The sequence below is a fragment of the Phyllostomus hastatus genome, unplaced genomic scaffold (assembly GCF_019186645.2).
Source record: "Phyllostomus hastatus isolate PE091 unplaced genomic scaffold, TTU_PhHast_1.1 phas_scaffold_21, whole genome shotgun sequence".
In the NCBI taxonomy this organism is placed as follows: Eukaryota; Metazoa; Chordata; class Mammalia; order Chiroptera; family Phyllostomidae; genus Phyllostomus; species Phyllostomus hastatus.
The window spans coordinates 41,237,730-41,257,766 of NW_025334017.1; the positions used below are offsets into that span (position 1 = coordinate 41,237,730).

General features: G+C 49.9%; 1 protein-coding gene and 1 long non-coding RNA gene across 4 annotated transcripts; one reads left to right on the top strand and one right to left on the bottom strand.

Annotated features, from left to right (window-relative positions):
* Positions 1–4,433: 4,433 nt before the first annotated feature.
* LOC123833340 lies at positions 4,434–18,279 on the bottom strand. The gene is made up of 3 exons (XR_006788215.1): positions 17,555–18,279; positions 5,924–6,039; positions 4,434–5,085 (listed from the first exon to the last, which is right to left on the bottom strand). It is a non-coding gene; the product is annotated as an uncharacterized LOC123833340 (long non-coding RNA).
* MYC (MYC proto-oncogene, bHLH transcription factor) lies at positions 14,483–19,401 on the top strand. Of its 3 annotated transcripts, none has more exons than XM_045861510.1 (3): positions 14,483–14,912; positions 16,460–17,231; positions 18,311–19,401. In XM_045861510.1, exons 2-3 carry the CDS (start codon positions 16,472–16,474, stop codon positions 18,868–18,870), a joined length of 1,320 nt encoding a protein of 439 aa, XP_045717466.1. In that variant the 5' UTR covers positions 14,483–14,912; positions 16,460–16,471; the 3' UTR covers positions 18,871–19,401. The 3 variants fall into 3 exon arrangements, with proteins under 3 accessions (XP_045717466.1, XP_045717467.1, XP_045717465.1); XM_045861511.1 differs by having other exon boundaries at positions 16,463–17,231; XM_045861509.1 differs by lacking the exon at positions 14,483–14,912 and adding an exon at positions 15,970–16,253.
* The last annotated feature ends 636 nt before the right edge of the window (positions 19,402–20,037 follow it).

The window sequence follows — 20,037 nt, forward strand, 5'->3', positions numbered from 1 at the left end:
CAGAATTTGAACCTGAGGCCCTGTGTTCTCTAACCACCACACTCCCCACTTCCTAAATTCTGAATGTGACAATCTACAAGTAAATGGACTGTTAATAAACACGTCCATTTCTTTCTTCATATTCTGACCCTCAATTAACTCAATGAGGGTCTGTTTGACGTTTGTGACAGCCATGTCTTCTGCCTTTTTTTAAACTGCTTGATTTGATTGATATCATTCAGGGACCCAAGGTCGGCTAACGTTATTTTCAATAAAAATGTAGCTTAAAAAAATATCAGATCTACCACAATGGACCACATTTTCTAAGTGACTAGTCTTTTGATCATTTAATCAGTAGCTTGTTCTCTTCGATTTGAAAGTCTCTGTCCTGCCCTCTTCAAAAGGCCTGGGTTTGAATCCGTGCTCTACCCTTCACGAACTGTTTGATCCCAGGCAAAGTCTTTAACCCCCTCTGCCAGATGTAAACAAGAACCGTATCCATCAGACTGGGTTGCTTCAAGGACTGAGTGATTAATACATGTACCATCAAGTGCTTGGAGGAAAGTCAAAGAATGAAATCTTCCTTCATCATTTCAGCATGTCTCTGGGATTGCTTCTGTAACATCTGGAGACCATGGCCAACATCTCAGGGCCCCTTGTGAATGAGAGAGCAGACCAAATGGTCCCCCTGCCTCTGTCTGCCACTCCCACACCCAGTTCCACGTTGAGATTTCACACAGAAATAAACTATTCCCCCAATAAGTTAAACTAAAATAAAACGCGTGGAAACTCTTGCCTTCCCACTGCTCACTGGGCTCTTCCAATCACAACGTTCTCTATCTCCCACTCTGTCACCCGCACCGGGAGCTGTCTCCGGCAGCTCTTCCTGTCCACCTGCAACGTGCAGATCTCTTTATTGCACTGCCAGGTGTAGCCGCCGTTTACAGGGGAGCAGGCCTGTGTCCTGATAAGGCGCAGAAAATGAGCTGCGGAGTTATATAGTCCAGCCAGATGTCCTTCTGCCTTATCTGCAAATCCCACTATCAGCAGTTTTATTGAGGCGGTTCGGGCCACTCGTTCTCTTATCCTCACCAGCAAATGTTCTCGTTCAGTCTTTCTTGGGTTCCTTCGAGAAAATGTACCCGTGATGTCGTATCTATCATTTTAATGGGGCTATCAATTAAGATATGCTTCCATCGTGTGTGCAATTATTAGATTTGTCCCCACTGTTCATCAGAGAAATGCCGATTAAAGCAAAGATTCTTTTAGAATGATAATAAGCTCATTGCTGGCGCTGTCATGTATATGTGGGTCCGTCTTACAGCAACATCTTTCTGCCAGGGCTTTAGCAGCACATACCCCGGCCTCACCCGTGCCTCTGACACAGTGGTTTCACTGCTCAGACTCTGCCTGAAGGAACTATTCCTAAATATGGAATAAAGCTTTATGATCAAGATGTTCATAGCAGTGGTATTTACCATAACACAGCAATGGAATGATTCAACCACTTTTTTAAAAAAAATAGTCATATGAGCTATTTTATAATCACTGAATAGAATATTTTGTAGCCACCTAAAATCATGTTTTCATTTATGCCAACAACTTGTGTACTACAGTGTTGAATGAAAAGAAAAGGCAGACTACAAATGTACATTTGAAGCAAGTGCAGAAAGCAAAATCTTTGGTTTAAAAGAAAGATGAAAACTATGAAGGCACTAGTGAACGCATGTTATCGTGGTAAGTCCACAGGGCTGTGAGAACACTGTGTCCAGGTTTAGGATGGAGGGCCAGAGAAGCCTCCTGGAGCATCTAGAAGAGGAGCGGAAGTTAGCCAGGGAAGTACTCCTCAAGAGGAAACAGCACATGCCAAGTCCCTGAATCAAGAAAGGTGTGATAAATAGGAATTGCTTAGGCACTGGCTATTAAGTGCAAACTACATATCGGACAGTCTTTCTTTGATGTTTACATGCCTAACCAGAATCAGGAGCTCAGGTTTCCTTGTACGTAATAAGGATTGATTTCATTCTCCGGAAAGAAAGTTTGCAACCAGAAGTCTGAACTTGGCGTGTGATAGGGAAGGCTGGTAATATTAGTACTTATCACACAAGGTTATTGTGGAGCAAAGAGCTACTACACATATGCATTTAAAATAGGGCTGGCAAATGGCCAACAAGCACAGGGAAAGATGCTCAATACCATTAGCCACCAGGGAAATGCAAATCGAAACCACAATCAGATAACACTTCATACCCATTGACAGGACTATAACAAAAAGACAGATAAGTGTTGGTGAGAATGTGGAGAAATCAGAACCTTTATACATTGTTGGTAGTAACATAAAATGGTGCAGCCGCTTTGGAAAACAGTTTAGAAGTTCCTAAAATGGTTAACCATAGAGTTATCATGTGATCCATCATTTCTATTCATTTTTGTACACAAAACACAGACCCAAAAGAAATAAAAGCATGTCCATGCAAATGTTTGTACAGAAATGTTTGAAGCAGGATTATTCCTAATAGTAAAATGTGGCAACAAGCTACATGTCCATCAGTGGGCGAAGAGATCAATAAACCATGATATATCCATGCAATGGAATATGATTCAGCAACTTAAAAAAATGGAGCACTGATACATGCTGCTACATGAATGGATCTTGAAAAGAGACTGTCACAAAGGACCACATACGGTATGACTCTACTGTTATGAAATGGCTAAAATAAGCAAGTCTGCAGAGACAGAAAGGAGACTAGCAATGGCCTAGGACTGGGGTGTCCAGGGGAGAGGGATGGTCCATGGGCAGAGGGTGATGGAAATTTCAAGAGTGGTGAAAATGTCCTAAAAGTGACTGTGGCGATAGTTGCATAACCCTGTGATATACTAAAAACCACTGAACCATGTTCTTGACATCTCTGGGCGTGTGAATTTTATCTAAATAAAGCTGCTATTTCAAAATAAATAGGGGCCCTGGCTGGCGTGGCTCAGCTGGTTGCAGCAGCATCCTGTAACTGGAAGGTTGTGAGTTTGATTCCCAGTCAGGACACATGCCTGGGTTGCAGGTTCAATCCCTGGTCTGGGCCCGTATGGTCCCTGGTCTGAGTGCATAGGGAAGACACCCAATCAATGCTTCTCTCTCAGATCAATGTTTCTCTCTCTCTCTTCTTCTCTCCTTCTTCTCTCTCTAAAAAAAGCAATAAAAAATGTCTACCAGTGAGGACAGAAATAAGTAAACAAATAAATAATGTCAGGCACATGGATGCATAGTATGTGCTTTATGTTAGCTAGTATCGATATTACTCAGTAAGTACCTTTTTTCTCAGGATGACATTTTTCTTATAAGCAGAGAAATTTCTATTTGTAGGAAATGTTATAAATGAAAGATGGTAAACTCAACAGCCCCCAAGGACCAGACAGTGGCCAGGAAAGGGCCATCACTGAGTTGAGTGGGCCCAGCCTAAGGGAGCGGTGGAGCCCAGGACACACTGAGAAGTTTGAGTCCCTCCCTTCGGAAATGGTTGACTGATTGATGCTCAGCCTCCACCCACTGGAATGCAAGCCCAGGATTATTAAAGCTGGTTCTTCAGGGGAAGGCAGGAGGTCAGATTTTTATGTAAAATATATTGACTTTTTAAGTGTCGGCACCGATTCTAAAATGTCCCGAACACTGAGAAGGTCAAACCCTGCGTCCGAGCCAGCGTACCGGCAAGCGGCTTTGGGGCCTCGGGCCAGTCTGCTGCCTGTGTTCTAAGGACTTTGGCGTGATCTCAGTATGGTCCCCAGGCCTCTACCTCACCGTCCTCCCAAAAGCCAGGTGTACCCCTCACCCCCTCCACCAGAATGTATCCCAGCTGCAAAGAGAGACAGGAGAATTCACACATAAACAGAGAGTCCCCAGACATTCTCGTAGATGCCCAAGCAAGGGTGGGGTGGGGTGGCGTGGAGAAGGATTCGGAGACCAGAGGTTTGCATTCCCACTCTAATCAGAGAAACCTAGAACAGAGACCCTATGCGAGGACCAAAGTTAATTTACAAGTACGTATCTCCGATGAAGCCAGTTTTTACTAATTTCCAGCACAACACTCAGATAGACTGGCCAGAATTTCAATACGTTCTTATTTAGTGTTTAATCCTCTAATACATTGGAATTAATTATTTCAATTTTGTGGCAAACTGTCCGCAGCCAACATTCAAGCCATGCACCCAGGCCTCCCCTCCCAACCCAGTCATCCTGGGGGCGGGGGAAGTGGGTGTCACTCTAATTATTTGGGGAGTTGAAAGGTAAAGGGCCAGGCATGGGAAGGGACTCGAGCCTGCAATTACGCACTAATGCTTCAACAGGGAAGCAGATGGCATCCCTTGCATAAATTATTATTTATCCACGGAATTCCCCTCTGCCTATTACCAAATCAGTCCTTTTAAAAGGTTCTTTGTTGTACCTGTAAAGTCCCCTGGCCAGTTCCCAACATCCACGCTCCCTCACCTCCCTCCCCGCGGAGATGCTGCAAGGGGTGACAATTCCAAGACGGCCCACGGGCAGCAGGCAAGGGTTCCCGAAGGCACTGGTATTCCCGCTCCCTCGGACTGAGGGGCACAGAGAGGAGTCCATTTAGTTTTGCAGACTGGAGGCTGGCTGCAGGGACCTCATGGTGACACATGCAGGAAGACCTATCCTATGCTACATGGATGCCCACCAAGATGCCAACGAAGGCCCAGAGCTTGGAGCTTAACGTGCATTTTCTCCCAAAGTCCTTACAGGATCCTCGGAGGTAGGCAAGGGCATCAATCTGAGAAAAACAAAGAAACCAGCAGCTATGAGATAAAGAACGCTGCTAATCCTGACAACAACAAAACAGGCACTGAGGGCTTATGCTCCAATTTAATCTTCAGGACCACTCTCAAGAGCAGTTATGATTGTCACCGTTTTCTACAGATGGGGAAACCGAGGCCTGCTTCGGGGACACGATCTCTCCAAGGCTCCACATCATTGAAAGTCAGTGCCGGAATATCAGCCTGGGCCTACCGGGCCCCGCAGGACTGCCACAGCTGGTGGGACTGCAAAGCTGTGTGCTTTCGCCTGTGCAGGGGTCTTCTGACATCTTTAAATCACGGCTAGAGATGCGTTTCATATCATGGCCAAGTTCAAACACACAGAGAGAAAGAGAGAGAGGGAGGATTCATGAAATTCATATTAATTAATCAGGAATATGTTTTGATAACTTTGATTTTTTTTTATTCTAGTCCATTTTTGTGAAAATGGGCACAACCTATTTTACTAATTTGATGGCCGAATAACAGGTGATCACTTTCCACTTGAAAACTCTGACACTAGGAGCTCCCCCCACACCCTCATCCTCTTACCCACTCTTCCTTCCCCCTGGCCCAAGTCCTGTCCTCACAGTCTGTCACCTCCCTCCCTCTCCTCGGTTCAGGTCGGGTTCTCCTCTGGGAGGGACTACAAAATCGGGAAGAAAGGGAACTGCAGGGGGCGCTGTTTTAACTGTTGTGCAGTTTGGTCTGAGTCCCGTTTTACTCCTCTGGGCTGTCTCCAATCCTTATCCCTTCCCCGCATCCAGCTCAGGGCCTAGCCTGTCATCAAGGTCACGTGAGCAAGGCCCTGTCCGTTGGTGGGATGCGAGCAAGGGGGAATTCTCAAAGCTTCTCTCTCTTTTGATTAAAACTGGGGGCATAGAGAATATAGTCAGTAATATTGTAATAACTGTGTACAGGGCCAGGGGATCACTGTGTCAAGTATATGATTGTCTAATCACTATACTGTACACCTAAAACTAACACAGAATAATACTGAATACAAACTGTAATTAAAAAATAAAATTAAAATAAAATAAAATAAAACAAAACAAAAAAACCTGGGCTGGGCTGGGTGTGCCTTTCGCTTGGAAGCTCCCCCTAATATCATTCATTCAGTAAGCCTTTACCAAGAGCTTACCACGTGCCGGGCCCTGTGCTGGGCCCTAGAAACCACAGGCTCCATCGACGGCACCCCGAACACGAAGGCTCTTGTGACACGTGCAGATGTGACATCAACATAAAAAACATCCAAGCCTGCGGAGAATTTTTGTGTTGAGACAAACTGACTGTGTATGCTGGGGAGCAAGATCTCAAATGCTGTGGAGAATAACAGTGTTGCAGCTTCTTTGATGCATTCAAGATCAAGGAGGGACAGGAAGACGGGAGAGAGCAAGGTGGGGATTGGATTACAGGACAGTTAACAAAACTACGTGCTCTCTTGAGGGTTACTGCCCCCTGCGTGGGATATCACTTCTGGTATTTCTAAGGTGTGTTAACCTGGATGCACAAGAACAATGCACAGGGCTGGCTAAAAACCTTTCACTGAAGAAGTTATAGGCCCCGGGGACGGGGGACACTACCCACCACAACCTGCTCTGTAAGGAATTTATGCTCAGATCACCCCATGAGGTGACTTTCCATAAACCCCTTTTTTCACCCACAGTAAGACACGAGCCATCCTGACCCCAGACGCTTCTGGTCAAGGACTGGGACGTGGAAGCCCACAACAGCAGGCAGCTGTCTGACAGCCAATCACAAAAGGATGAGGAAATGGCTAAGACCCTCAAGGGGAGGGGCAGGCATCTGGACAAGTCCCGGAGGAGAACACTGGGTTCCCAAGACCCAAATCAGTGACCCCGGGGAGGGGGGGGGCGGGCAGCTGAGGGCCGAACCTACCCCCACAAGCATGTTTGGCTTCTACACATAATTTTTTGAATTGGTTGCCAACATTTTAAAGCTTTGATTTTCACCTTCCCTGAGACATTGGAAGTGCGCCGTCACTGGCCCCATATCGAAGGGCAATATGGGCAGGTGCCGAGTAGCGGCTACACAGGCAAATACTCTCCAGTTTGTCTCAGTCCGCACCCCTCCCCATTATGTGCCTCGTTTACAATTCCCGCTGGGTCCCCGAGGCCTCTGGGTGTGCAACCCTTGTGGGTTAGCAGTTAGAGTCTCTGCGCCTGCATTTGTACACATTGGTGTTGGCCTATGCTTTGGAGGAAACATCTTTCCAAGGTCTAGGTCAGCTCACCAGGGCAAGAAAACAGCTTGTCCAGCCAAGAACCAACGTATTGCCTGGGACTCTGTGTCTTCTGGGACCACACCCTGGTGGTCAGCCGCCGGATAGCGCGTGAACTCAGTCAAAGAAGGGAAATTCTAACGTCATGTCTTGATTTTTATTAAATAGGAACAATGCAGAATTGTGCCTTCCAGCGCTTCCAGAATGTTGCTTTTTCTGGATGAACAGGGGCTATGAAATAGTAAGCACTTGGAATAGTGGGTCAGCCCTGGAGCAGCTGGAGACAGGAGAGGTGTGGGATGAGATTCCTGGTCACCAAACATTACACGAGCTCTCTGGTGCCAGGCCTCCCCTTCTCATCGCGCCAGTGACAAACGTGTGTTGGTCCTCCCCTTTTCATGCTTGACGCAGTGACAGAGGACACAGATATCAGGGGTCTCTAGGTGGAGGACCTACTATTAAACTTTAAGTAGCTCAAAATATAATTGTCTGCTAAAGGAAGGGCCTGTGCTAACAATTGCTAACATGTGCTGTGCAGGGGGCCAGCCACCGAGCTCTGTATCAAATGTGTTATCTCGTTTCTGCAAGATCTTCAATAAGATAGATGCCGTGATTATGGGAGTCCCATTTTGGAGGAGAGCATCAGAGAGCTCTTGTGGCTTGTCTCATTCAGCAAGTGTTGATGACAGAACAGGCCCCCAAGCAAGCTGATTCCCCATGCCCTGCTCGTAGACAAGATTCTGATATAGCCAGAAAGTAACGGAGAAGGTCTACCCACTGGCTTCGTTCCTTCACCCACGGGAGGGCGAAACTGTGCTCATCCTCTCTGAAAGGATTAATTGAGTAATTACTATGGGCCAGGCTTGATCCCTGCCCTTGTGACGTTTATACTCTCGCGGAGAAGGGGCAAGGGGGCTCCTTCTCTGACGGCGAGAAAAGGCCACGGTTAGCCCAGTTTAGCCAGGGACCCCCTGCATCCCACCCAGAGAACAAACGTTCATGACTCAGAGCAGCTTAATAAATGCTCTCCGTGACTGCTTCACGCGCCACACTCGCATGACTCTGTAAGATGGCCCGGGGCCAGGGCCGTAAAGGAAGAGTCCATGGGAAAAAATGGGGCTTTTGCTGGGTCCTGAAGGAAAGGCGGCAGATTTGTAGACAAATCAAGAAGAAGCAGTACGACTGGAGGAACCGCCCGAGCAGAGGTGCTGAGGTGAGGACTGGCGTGTTACTCAGAGTGGCCACACACAGACCTGTTTCTCTGAAGCGCAAGTTTGTGGGGAGCAGGGTGAGGCGGAGACCAGATGCAGTCGGGCCTGGAATGCTGAGCGCACGATATGGCGCCTCAGTTTCAGCTTCGGAAGCCACTGAGGAATTTTCAGGGAAGAGGAAAGGTCATCCGAGTGCAAGGTTAAGTGGAGACGAGGAGCTATTAGGAATCAATGGCAGGACGCTTCTAGCAGCTGCGTGTGGTGGGCAAAGGAGGAAGGAGAGCCAACCAGGGAAATAGCAGCACAAGCTGGAAATGGGGAAATCGCGTTGCTAGAACGTAGAGCAATACCAGAGACTCTCCACCCAACTACTGGGCCTGATGGCTTTCTGATGCGGAGCTGTTTGGGGACATGGAGCTGCAGCATCCCTGGCCTCTACCCTCGAGGTCCCAGCAGCAAGCCTCACCCCTTTGAAACAACTTCAAATGTCTCCCGCCATTGGCCAGTGTCCCCCAGGGCCAAAATCACCTCTAGCTGAGAACCACTGATTGACAAGATTCAGAAGAGCAATCATTGTGCCCTGATCAATGCGGCTCAATGGGTTGGATATCGACCTGCAAAGCTGAAGGTAGCCAGCCAGTTTGATTCCCCATCAGGGCACATGCCTGGGTTGTGGGTTCGGTCAGCCTCGGGAGAGGCAACCGAGGTGGCCGATCAATGTTTCTCTTCCTCTCTTTCTCCCTCCCTCCCCCTCTCTCAAGTAAATAAATAAATAAATAAATAAACAAATAAATAACTTTTTTTAAAGAGCGATCATTTCCAAAAGGGATGGGAGACAACATTCTAAACACATGCACTCAGATTTTCTTCACTCCCTTCTCATTATCAGTTTCCCTGACGGCTGCAAAGTCAAGCAGGAAAACGGGAACTGGGAACGAGGCCATTGGCCTCGGTGATGGACAGTCACTAGGTACCTTCGAGAAACCTCCTTCTGCCATGAAACCCACTGAAAAGGAGTTACGGGTGGTACAGGCCATTGAAGCAGGAAGACAATCAAAGATGAGCTACTCTCAGGATGACAGAGGCCTTCACTGGGGATTCTGCAAGTCCGTAAAAGACACAGGCTCCTTTTCCCACTGGCTTCCACATGAAGGTCGCAATGGAAAAGCAGAAGTATCTCCTTCCCAGTCATCTCCATCTCCAGCCCAACCAGGGCCCGTCCTGGGGACAGAGCTACCCAAAAGCACCAGAGCAAAGACGGGCCAAGTGAGCAAACGTGTGGGAACTTCTAAGATTGGCTTGGTTTGGGCATTTACAGAACAACTAACCGGGCCTTTGAAGAGACGAAACAAAGGAACCATCTGTCTTCTCTCGAAGCTACAAAGTAAGGTGGTTCACAGCGAAGGACTCAGGAGGAAAAGGAGGATGCCCAGCTGAGACTAAGGTCTACTGGATCTAGCCTAGGACCCTCTGCCAGGGTCTGAGGTCTGGACGCCAGTGGATTAGAAAGCGACCAAGCACACACTCAATGAAACCCAGGAAGTGTAGGCTCTAGGGTTTTGTGTTTAAAAATCTACTGATTTTTTTTTCCTTCTCAGCTGCTTTCATTGATGCAGTATACTAGAAGCAAGTGAAGGGGAGGAGACAGCACTCTAAATAGATGCATTTTTTAAAAGTGCACTCAGATTTTCTTAACTCACTTTTCCTTATCATGCCTATGAATTAGTGATGCCGAATTTCCTTTTCTTCTCTGCGTAAGAGCGTCCCTGGGTTCCTCGCACTGGGACACATGGTTGGCATTAAAATGCTTGTGCAAACTTCCCTTCCTTTAATATTCCCTGGCTAGCTCGGTTTTTCATCTCACAGCCCTGCTTTCCAATGATCTTTCTGCTGCAGGAGATAGGTATTTATCATTCCCTGTCCTCGCCTGCCTCCCTCCTTCACCGGCCCCACGTGACTTGAAGGAGATTTCAGGTAATAGCCCAACCATCCTGAGGGGTGCTCTGCCTCTCCCCCACCTTGGAGCTAGCTTCTTGATCACTGGGGTGCAGTTTCTTCCCTATTAGTCACTGCTGTTATCTGCCCAAGACCAACTCTGTAGGAAACTTCCCGAGGGGTTGGGGAAGAGACAGTCAAAGAAGGGGCTGGGGGTGGGGACCGGTGTTGTGATATACAAGTCACACATTCTGAACCTCACCCGTGTCTCTGGAAAGAAAAGAGAAAGTTTGGTCAAATTGCTCATTCTTTCTGCATCGCTTTTTCCCCTAAGTGTGAGAGGGACAGGACGGTCGTGGGAGAACACGGCATAATGTGAACGAGTGCTTCTGGCTGGTGAGGCTGTGGAGACAACCCCCCATGGGGCAGTCCTCTGGGCTGTTTACCTGGAGTCCCCACCCTGTGGCTGATACCACAGCTGCCCTGCCGAAGACCTGCCTCTTCTCGGAAACCAAACAGCACTGAAAACAAAGGAGCGTCAAAGCCTAGACCAGCAAACCAGGATTGTCCCGTCAACAGACACCTTCCACTGACTTCCAAAAAGAAGTAGAAGACCCAAGTTGTCCCTTAAAAAGTCTCCTGAAGAGATAGATACATTCCAGCAGCTATCTCTGGGTGATCAGGATTAGAAACTCTTTGAGGTGTTGTTTTTTGTTTTTTTTAATCCTTTATTCTTTTATTTCCAATTTCGCCTTTCCGGGAACCATGGATCACTTGGGTCATCTGGTAATCACCTCAGCCACTCCTTAACTCAACACATGTCTATTTTAGGTCTAGTTGGTGCTTAACATTTTCTTTAAAAAAAAAAAAAAAAAGATAGTCACGTCCCTTAACTTGGTCGAGATCTGACTTTCCGTTTCCTCCGTCATGAAATGAGGTGGTCCCTACATTGTCTGAGAACACGAAACACCCCGAGCCGTTCCTTGAAAGTGACTCCGCAGGGGGTGTCAGCAGCCTGGCGGAGAAAGAGCACGAGAGAGAGAGCCCCATCCACCAGCAGCCCATCTCCTGGGGTTCGCACGCCCTACGCAAGGGCTGGCGTAATTCAGTGTTCAGACCTCAAGATGGGGCATATCTGCCATCTTTAGCAATGTTCAGAAACTACGCTGTGAAGTCAAGCTAGACCAACCTTGGTGGTTGTCCTTGGGTTGGCTGGTTGGTGGGGGGTGTTTTTGCTTTTGTTTCTTTCCACTGTAGAAAGCAGTCTCTTCAGCCTCCAGGAGAGCAATGCCAAAAGTGCCAGATTCCTGGGAAATCGCCCTAAGAGGGCCCTTCCAGGAAGGACCCCCTGTTGCCAAATTTCCTGAGGAGATATCTAGGTGATCAGACACTCTCAAGCATCCTCCTTGTCCCACAAAAGCCCACCTGAAGTATTTGCACCTCCTAAATATGCTTTGTAAATTCCTTCCACGTTTCCTTGGAACAGCATTGCCCAGTCTTTTAAGTATAAAAACTTTTTTTAAAAATTAAAATCCTTCACGCTGTTTTCCACGAAATCTCAAATGTGCCACCCCCATCCAAACGTCTAGCTATCACTCACCAGGCCCATGTTTTAAAAAAATTAGTAATAAGCAAAGCCAAGTACCCCTCACTTTCCATGGAGCCTCCCCTTCCACAATAAGCCCAGTGTCCTGCTTTAAAATTTGGTAGTTAGGAGATGATGGCTTTCTAAGACTGTAGGCAAAAGCTTGCTTTGCAACATCACAGTTCTGCTGGTATTATTTTCCTGCACGTGTACTTGTTAATTACTTCACATTTGCCGTAAATATCATGAGTTTTCCATAGGGTGATGTCCATTGTTTCAGTAAGTAGGGATGGGTTTGTTTTCACCACCGCTCCTGTGGCTGAATGACCGCCTCTGAACCATTTTTCCCTCCAAGAATTCCTCTTCCTGCCTCCCCTTTGCAGTCGACTTGAAGGAATCCTGAAGAGATGGCTGGAAACTGATTTTTAAGGAGCTTTGGGATACTTACGTCCACTCTAACTCTTGAGCTCCAGAGCCGGATGCCCCTGCCCCCCACCCTGCCCTCTGCCCTCAGCGGCCAGCCGGGCGTGGTAATCTCAGTTGCCAGTAGAGGGCACACTTACTTTACTTTCGCAAACCCCAGCGAGTGCAGCCCCAGAGGTGGGGGCGAGAGAAGCCGGCTTTGCAGCAAAACCATGAACTGGGATCCGGTCGCTCCGGGCGTTTGCGGCAAAGGCCTGGAGGCTGGAGCAATTTGCAATCCTTAAAGCTGAATTGTGCTGGACGCTTGAGTTGGAGGAAGTTACTACTCATTCAACAATCGGACGCTGAGCTGCAAACTCAACGGCTAATAATTTACCTTGAACACTAGCACATTACATACGCACGCCCGCCCCGAGGTTTTTTGTTTGTTTGTTTGTTTGTTTGTTTGTTTGTTTGTTTCTCTTCTTTCTTTTGGGATACGGAGCAGCGGGGGTAAGAAGTGGAAAACTTTCAATGCCTTTGGGTGAAGGTGCAGGCATGGGAAAATGCCCTTCGTTTTTAATGCCCTAGAATAATGCAAAGTCGCAAATCCTGAGAGAATATGCGTTAAATATTAAGTATAGGTTCCTTCAGGCAGAGAATAAATCATATGTCGTGTTGGGCAACATTCTGGGTTGAAGTGCACGTGAAATGTAAATAGCTTGTACGCTGAGTATACAGAGAAACTTTCACTATGGCGTTCAGAACAAAAATTTAGGGTCAGTGAACTAGGAAATTAGTGCCTGAAACTCGGCCAATTTTTTTTTTTATCAAGAACACCACCCCAAAAGGCACAGAAGTAATACTTGTATCCTCTCCTTTGATCAGAATCGGGGCATTTTTTTCATGTTGATCATGGTTCCACTAGTAAAGGAAAAAAAAAAAAAAAGACCAGCAAAGAAGTTCAAGGTCCGGTTTGTCCAAGGAGGAAGGAGTTAACGGTTTTCTTCACCGGGGTCTCTGCTGGGACCCCGGACAGGGACCCCAAGCTCGCTTCATCTCCCCCTTCTGGGGAGTCCCGTCCCGCGGTTCTCTCTACTCCTCTCCAATATTCTCCCATCTAAAGCCTTTGATTTTCCTGAAACCTGGGAGCCCCAGGCTGGTGTAAACCCGAGCTACTGGCGCAAATAGGATTTTTCTGAAAACTGGCTGCGGCACTGGAACTCCAAGAGGCGCAGGGATTCGATGGGACGTCGCAGCGGGGGGAGGGGGGGTACACACCCGCAGAGAGCGGGAGGAGGGAAGCCCGCAGCGCGCATCTACAACTCCTAAGCATCACCCTTATTCCAGCGCCGAACGCGCAGAAAGATCTCATAGATTAACGCGTACTGGGTAGGTCTGCTCGGGAGGGGCGCGGAGGGGGGTCTGCTGCCTTGGCAGCAAATTGGGGGAGTCCTTCTGGCAGAAGGTGCCCAATCGAGATAACTAGACACACACAAAGCATAACACCCCCCCCCCACCAGTGCAATGGGTGTTTATTCATAATGCGCTCTCCAAGTATACGTGGCAGTGCTTTGCGGAGTTCTTTTAATAATTTCAGGCATCATTTCTCAGCTCTCATCACTTATCCCCATCCACGCTTATACCCCCTCCCTCACACTCAGCGCACAACCATAAATAATACCCTTTCTTTCCGCCTCTCTTCATAGCATTTATTCCAAACGCTGCCCTTTCCCCAGCCTTAGCAAAACGCCCGCAGCCGCCCGGGACGTGAGTAGCGTGGCCGCGAGTACACAGTGTATTCTCAGTGTAGGGAGCTCAGCTGTTCCGCCTGCGACGATTTAAACACGCAGGACCAGCGAGCGGCCTGCCACGCCGAGTGGTGCGCCAGAACAGCAGAGAGAAAGGGACCCGGCTCGAGCCGGCGCAAAATGGTAGGCGAGCGCAGTGTAATTAGTGCTCCGACCTGCCTCGTAATATCTGACTGCTCCCAGCCCAAGAGTACCAGGCGCCAAGGCTGAGTCTCCTCCCCCGCCCCTCCTTCGGCCCAGGCGCCCCTCCCGGTTTCCCAGAGGTTGGGGCGGGGGGCTGTAAAAAGATCCTCTCTCGCGATCCCGCCCACCGGTCCTTTATAGGCGAGGGTCTGCGAGCCGCAGGACCCCCCAGCTGCGCTTCTCGCGGCGGCGGCTGCTACCACCGCCTTTCACGCGTCGCGCCTGCCGCCTTCCTACCCTCCCACCCGCCCCCCCATCCCCGCCTCGCGAAGGGCAGGGCTAGTCCGAGGCTTGGCGGGAAAAGGACAGGGTGAAGGAACCGATATAAGTCCGGCTATCTGACTTGCTGTAGTAATACGAACGAGAGGCAGAGGGAGCGAGCGGGCGGACCCGCCGGGGTGAGCCGAGCGAGCCGGGCGAGTCTACTAGCGCGCTCGGAGCGCCCGGGGCTGGGAGATCGGAGTGAAAGGGGGGCTCCTCCGCCTCCGGCCCAGCCACCTCCTCTCGGCCCTTCCAGCCGACCCCTGCCGGCGATCCGCAACCCTCGCCCCATCCAGGAAACTTTGCCCCTTGCAGCGGGCGGGCACTTTCCCCCTGGAACTTATACAACAGCCGAGGAGGACGCGCTCTCCGGACGCGGAGAGGCTCTTCTGTCTATTTGCGGAGACTCTTCTCCCCGCTGCGGACGACGACCCGCTCCCCTGAAAGGCGCCCCTGGCCGCTTTTGGACGCTGGATTTCCTTCGGATAGTGGGAAACCCGGTAAGCACCCAGATCTATTTGTCTTTTACTTATTTATTTTCCTGCCGCTTTATGGACGCGATGAGTCCCATACCGGATTTGGGGTGTCTTTTCTCCCAATCCTGTACTGTTGACACTTAGCAGAGTAGTTGGGGTAGTTCGGGGTGGGGTACAGTGCCTGATCAAGATGGGAGCGTGGAATGCAAGAGAAAACGGGAACGCGTATTTCAAACAAGCCTTTGGAGATTTTTGCCGATGGATATTGACGCCGAGTCCGGCCGGTTGGACATTCCTGCTTTATTGCATTAATTGCTTTGAGGCTTTTTCCGGGGGAGGGGGGTTGGAGGGAGGGAGGGGTCGCTATGCTTCGTGTTGGGCAGAAAGACCTTTGCATCTTGAGCTCCTAGGAGGAAGGGCTGCGTATCCTTCGGTGTGATCTGGAGAACTCGCGCAGCCTCCCACTTCTCCCCAGTCTCCGAAAGGACATTTAAATTTCAGCTTTTTTGACCACATTCCTGACAGCCGGAGACACTGCGGCGCGGCGAGCCCGCCGATTCCTCTGGCGTTTCCAACCCGTCCCCTGCTTCTTTTCAGAAGTTGGTATTTGGCTTCTAAAAAGAAGAGTATAATTAAAAGACCTTGGTGTACCGAGGTGTTAGGACTTGGTGTTGCAGAGGGGCAGGGAGGTGGAGAGGGAAGGCTGGAACAGGGATGTGCCCGAACCTCCTGGATTCCTTGATTTAGAAAAAAAAAAAAACGAGGGCAGATCTCCGCCGCGCTCAGCCTTGGCTCCCCCGCCGCCTCGGTGTCCCCGCGCCCCTTAGATGTGGAGGGGACCGCCGGGAGCCGGGCTGCGGGCTTTTTCAGAACAGCTGCTATCCTACGCGGGTGAAGGGAAGGGCGCCCCCGCTCCGGGCGCGGAATCGCAGCTGGGGCTCTGGCGCAGTTGCGTAGCCGTATTGGGTGTTGCAGGGAGGTGCCCCTATTATTCTCCAATACCTCCCCTTTTATTTGGGGAGGGGGGTGTTAAGGGCCGGGGCCGAACTCGCCGCCCCAGCCGGCGAGGAAAAAGAAGAAAAGCCGGCAAAGACGAGAGGGGGCGCCGTAAGGGTGGGGATGGAGAAGGAGGCTGGGAGGGGCGGTGGCGCCCGCGGGGAAAGGAGCGCGGCGAGGGTGCGAGCGAGAAGGGGCGCAGCCGCTCCCGCCGCAGCGCCTCTCCCGGCCTCTTTTCGAGGCCAAAGCCGATTTCGATTGCTCTGCGGCTGCTGCTGCTGCTGCTCCGGCGGCGCCGAGTCCTAGGCTTTGCGCTCTGGGCTCCTGGGGGACCGAAGTCCCGCTGGCGCTCCGCGGCTGGCTCACCAAGTATGTGTCCGAGATAGGAGGTCCCAACAAGGGGGTTCAGGGGTGTCCTTTTGGCACCCGCCCTTCTCGCCACTGGCCCATTTTGGGGATACCGCTGGAAGGGGAGTGGTTCGTGCCTGTGGCGCGCGCTGCGCAGGGTTGAGGCGCACCACCACCTAGACCCCCCCTTAACTTAATAATTGCCCCCCTTTGTGTGCCCCCTTCAGCAGGCTGCCGCGATGCCCCTCAACGTCAGCTTCGCCAGCAGGAACTATGACCTCGACTACGACTCCATGCAGCCCTACTTCTTCTGCGACGAGGAAGAGAACTTCTACCACCAACAGCAGCAGAGCGAGCTGCAGCCCCCCGCGCCCAGCGAAGATATTTGGAAGAAGTTCGAGCTGCTGCCCACCCCGCCCCTGTCGCCCAGCCGCCGCTCCGGGCTCTGCTCGCCCTCCTACGTTGCGTTCGCATCCTTCTCCCCCAGGGATGTCGATGACGGCGGCGGCGGCGGCAGCTTTTCCACCGCAGACCAGCTGGAGATGGTCACCGAGCTGCTGGGAGGAGACATGGTGAACCAGAGCTTCATCTGCGACCCGGACGACGAGACGTTTATCAAAAACATCATCATCCAGGACTGTATGTGGAGCGGCTTCTCTGCCGCCGCCAAGCTGGTCTCCGAGAAGCTGGCCTCCTACCAGGCGGCGCGGAAAGACGGCGGCAGCCGCAGCCCCGCCCGAGGGCACGGCGCCTGCTCCACCTCCAGCCTCTACCTGCAGGACCTGAGCGCCGCAGCCTCCGAATGCATCGACCCCTCCGTGGTCTTCCCCTACCCCCTCAACGACAGCAGCTCGCCCAAGCCCTGCGCCTCCCCTGACTCCACCGCCTTCTCTCCGTCCTCGGACTCGCTGCTCTCCTCCGCTTCCTCCTCCCCACGGGCCACCCCCGAGCCCCTGGCCCACCACGAAGACACACCACCCACCACCAGCAGCGACTCTGGTAAGCTGGACCCCTGACAAAGGGGACGGGCGGGCTGGCTGTCTTTTTTTTCTTTCTTACTCTCATTGGCCGCTAATTCTGCTGGCCACTTCATTTGACACCGTCTTTTCTCGTTTCTTGGGTTTGGGGAAGAAATCGCTGATCTGGAGCGATCTGCAAACTCCAGAGTCCCAGAAGCACTGGGCTTGACTCTTCCCTCCCACCCCTTCCCCTTAGGACCGCCCTAGTAGCCAGCGCCTTCCTTACCTTCCCACCCCTTAGGAATTTCGTTTGGATTTTAAATCTTCCTGATTTATCTTGCAACTTAATCCATTCCCTCTTACCTTTCTGAAGCATTTTAATTGCTCTACCGGGAAGGGAGTAGGGTGGATGAGATTAAGGGAGGATGGATCTCTTTGAGAGAAGGAAGTACCTCCCTCTTCCTTTTTGAGAAGTGTTGGAGTGGAACCCACTGCGGGTCTTCTGCACGGAAGGGGGGCTGTGGACAGAGGCGGGCAGGGGAGCCTCCCGCCCGAGGGTGCAAAGGAGTGCCAGTGCACTCAAGAGTGAGTGAGGGAGCTGGGAGGTTAGGCTCTCTTCACCCTCTCTCAAAAACTTACAAGCAAATTCTTTCCAAAATTGGACTTTTCTTCCTTCCCCCACCCCCTAGGACTCTGGCAAAGCTGCAAGATGTTTTTTTCCCCCCGCACTTCCAGTAAAGTAGGGAGTTGCTAAAGTCTTACCAAGAAACTTGCAGCTATCCTTTGCAACATCTGAAGGGTTCTTGGTAAAGTCCCTTAAAAATAGGAGGTGCTTGGGAATGCGATGTGCTTTGGGTGTGTCCAAAGCCTCATTAAGTCTTAGGTAAGAACTGGCACCGAAATTGTATCCTGGTAAATTGTAATTTTCTGGCCTGTGCCATGAATCCAGCTGTCATTCTGCCTTCGTGGGGGGGAGAGCCAGGGTGATTGGTTAATTTTGTGCCAGGGTCCTTCCTCCTATAATAATATCTTATATTTTATAGAGCATTAGTGTAATGTAGTCATTGATAATTTAAGGAAATGTTGCTAACCGGGTGATTTCTATTTCCTTTCTTAAAGAGGAAGAACAGGAAGACGAGGAAATTGATGTTGTCTCTGTGGAAAAGAGGCAGCCCCCTGCCAAAAGGTCAGAATCGGGGTCACCCTCGGCCAGAAGTCACAGCAAACCTCCTCACAGCCCACTGGTCCTTAAGCGATGCCACGTGTCTACCCATCAGCACAATTACGCGGCACCCCCATCCACGAGGAAGGACTATCCTCCCGCCAAGAGGGCCAAGTTGGACAGTGGCAGAGTCCTGAAACAGATCAGCAACAACCGCAAATGCTCCAGCCCCAGGTCCTCGGACACGGAGGAGAACGACAAGAGGCGGACGCACAACGTCCTGGAGCGCCAGCGGAGGAATGAGCTGAAGCGCAGCTTTTTCGCCCTGCGCGACCAGATCCCGGAGTTGGAAAACAACGAAAAAGCCCCCAAGGTAGTCATCCTTAAGAAAGCCACCGCCTACATCCTGGCCATCCAAGCAGAGGAGCAAAAGCTCATTTCGGAAAAGGACGTATTGCGGAAACGACGGGAACAGTTGAAACACAAACTCGAACAGCTACGGAACTCTTGTGCATAAAGGTTGACCTATTGGAGGGAGGAACTAGAATCACTTATGACTTCTCAGTTGTTGCTAAGAGAAAGTAAGGAAAAAGGTTCCTTCTGACAAAAAGGCAGAATTTATTATATGTCTGGACTTTTTTTTTTTTCCTTCCACATGCATGGTATAGTGCAACCGCACAACCGTGGCTGGGTCTTAGGACTGAAAGGCGTGGCCATAATGTAAACTGCCTCAAATGGAACATTGGGCATAAAAGAACTTTTTTTATGCTTGCCATCTTTTCTTTCCCCCCTGCCCTTTAACAAATTTGTATTTAAGAATTGTTTTTTAAGAAAGAATCTTAAAATTTCCTTTGTAAATACGACCATCAAATGTAAATAACTTTAATAAAACGTTTATAAGTAGTTATACAAGATTACAAACTTGTATGTGTATTATAAACCATAATTTTTTTATTTAAATACATTTTCCTTTTTAAAATTGATTTTTTTTATTGTTTTTAGAAAAAAATAAAATATCTGGCAAATATATAATGGAGCCAAATCTTAAGTTTGTGAGTGTTTTGTTTCTTCTTTGTTTCATTCTCTTTTTCATCAATGACAAATTAACAGAATTTGGCCCTTGAAGGAGGGAGTTACAAAGATGGGAAAAGAAGTTATTTACGAAGGGACAAGGGCTTTGTTAAAATGGGTCTGGGGGCCTTAAGGTCTTTAACTTATCGGGGTTATAAGATGCTTCCTGGAGGTCAGTGATAAAAGGCCAGCAGGGCCAGAGTTGATACTTGACAGAATGGAAGAGCAGTAAGCTGGTGAGCTGGGTGAGGCAGAAAGAGGCACAGGGGTGCTAGAGACTACAGATAGCAGTTAAGTATGCAAGGGGTGTGGGTTGAGGGCTGGGGGGTAGGGAGGAGAATGAAGGAGAAACCCTCTCTTTTGTTAACCCGTGTCATTCCCCGATTCCATGCAAACCCAGGGCTCTGCCCAGCGAAAGAGTAGGTGGGGGAGGAAGAGTAGAAACCGCAGTTTGCTGCTTGCCCAATCCTACCAGCTGCCAGACCCTCTGCACCGGTTATCTCGTAAGCCCCAGAGAAGCTCTGGGGGGCAGGCTGTTAACCTTAATTTTACAAGCAAAGAAATAACAGAAGTTCAGAGAGGTGATGTGGCTTCTCTGAGGCTGCACCGATGA

What these genes read in the sequence shown, in the direction of transcription:
- MYC (XM_045861510.1), top strand. Translation starts at nt 16,472, where the DNA reads ATGCCCCTCAACGTCAGCTTCGCCAGCAGGAACTATGACCTCGACTAC. An exon ending in CACCACCAGCAGCGACTCTG is followed by an intron (nt 17,232 to 18,310) that starts GTAAGCTGGACC and finishes CCTTTCTTAAAG; the next exon opens with AGGAAGAACAGGAAGACGAG.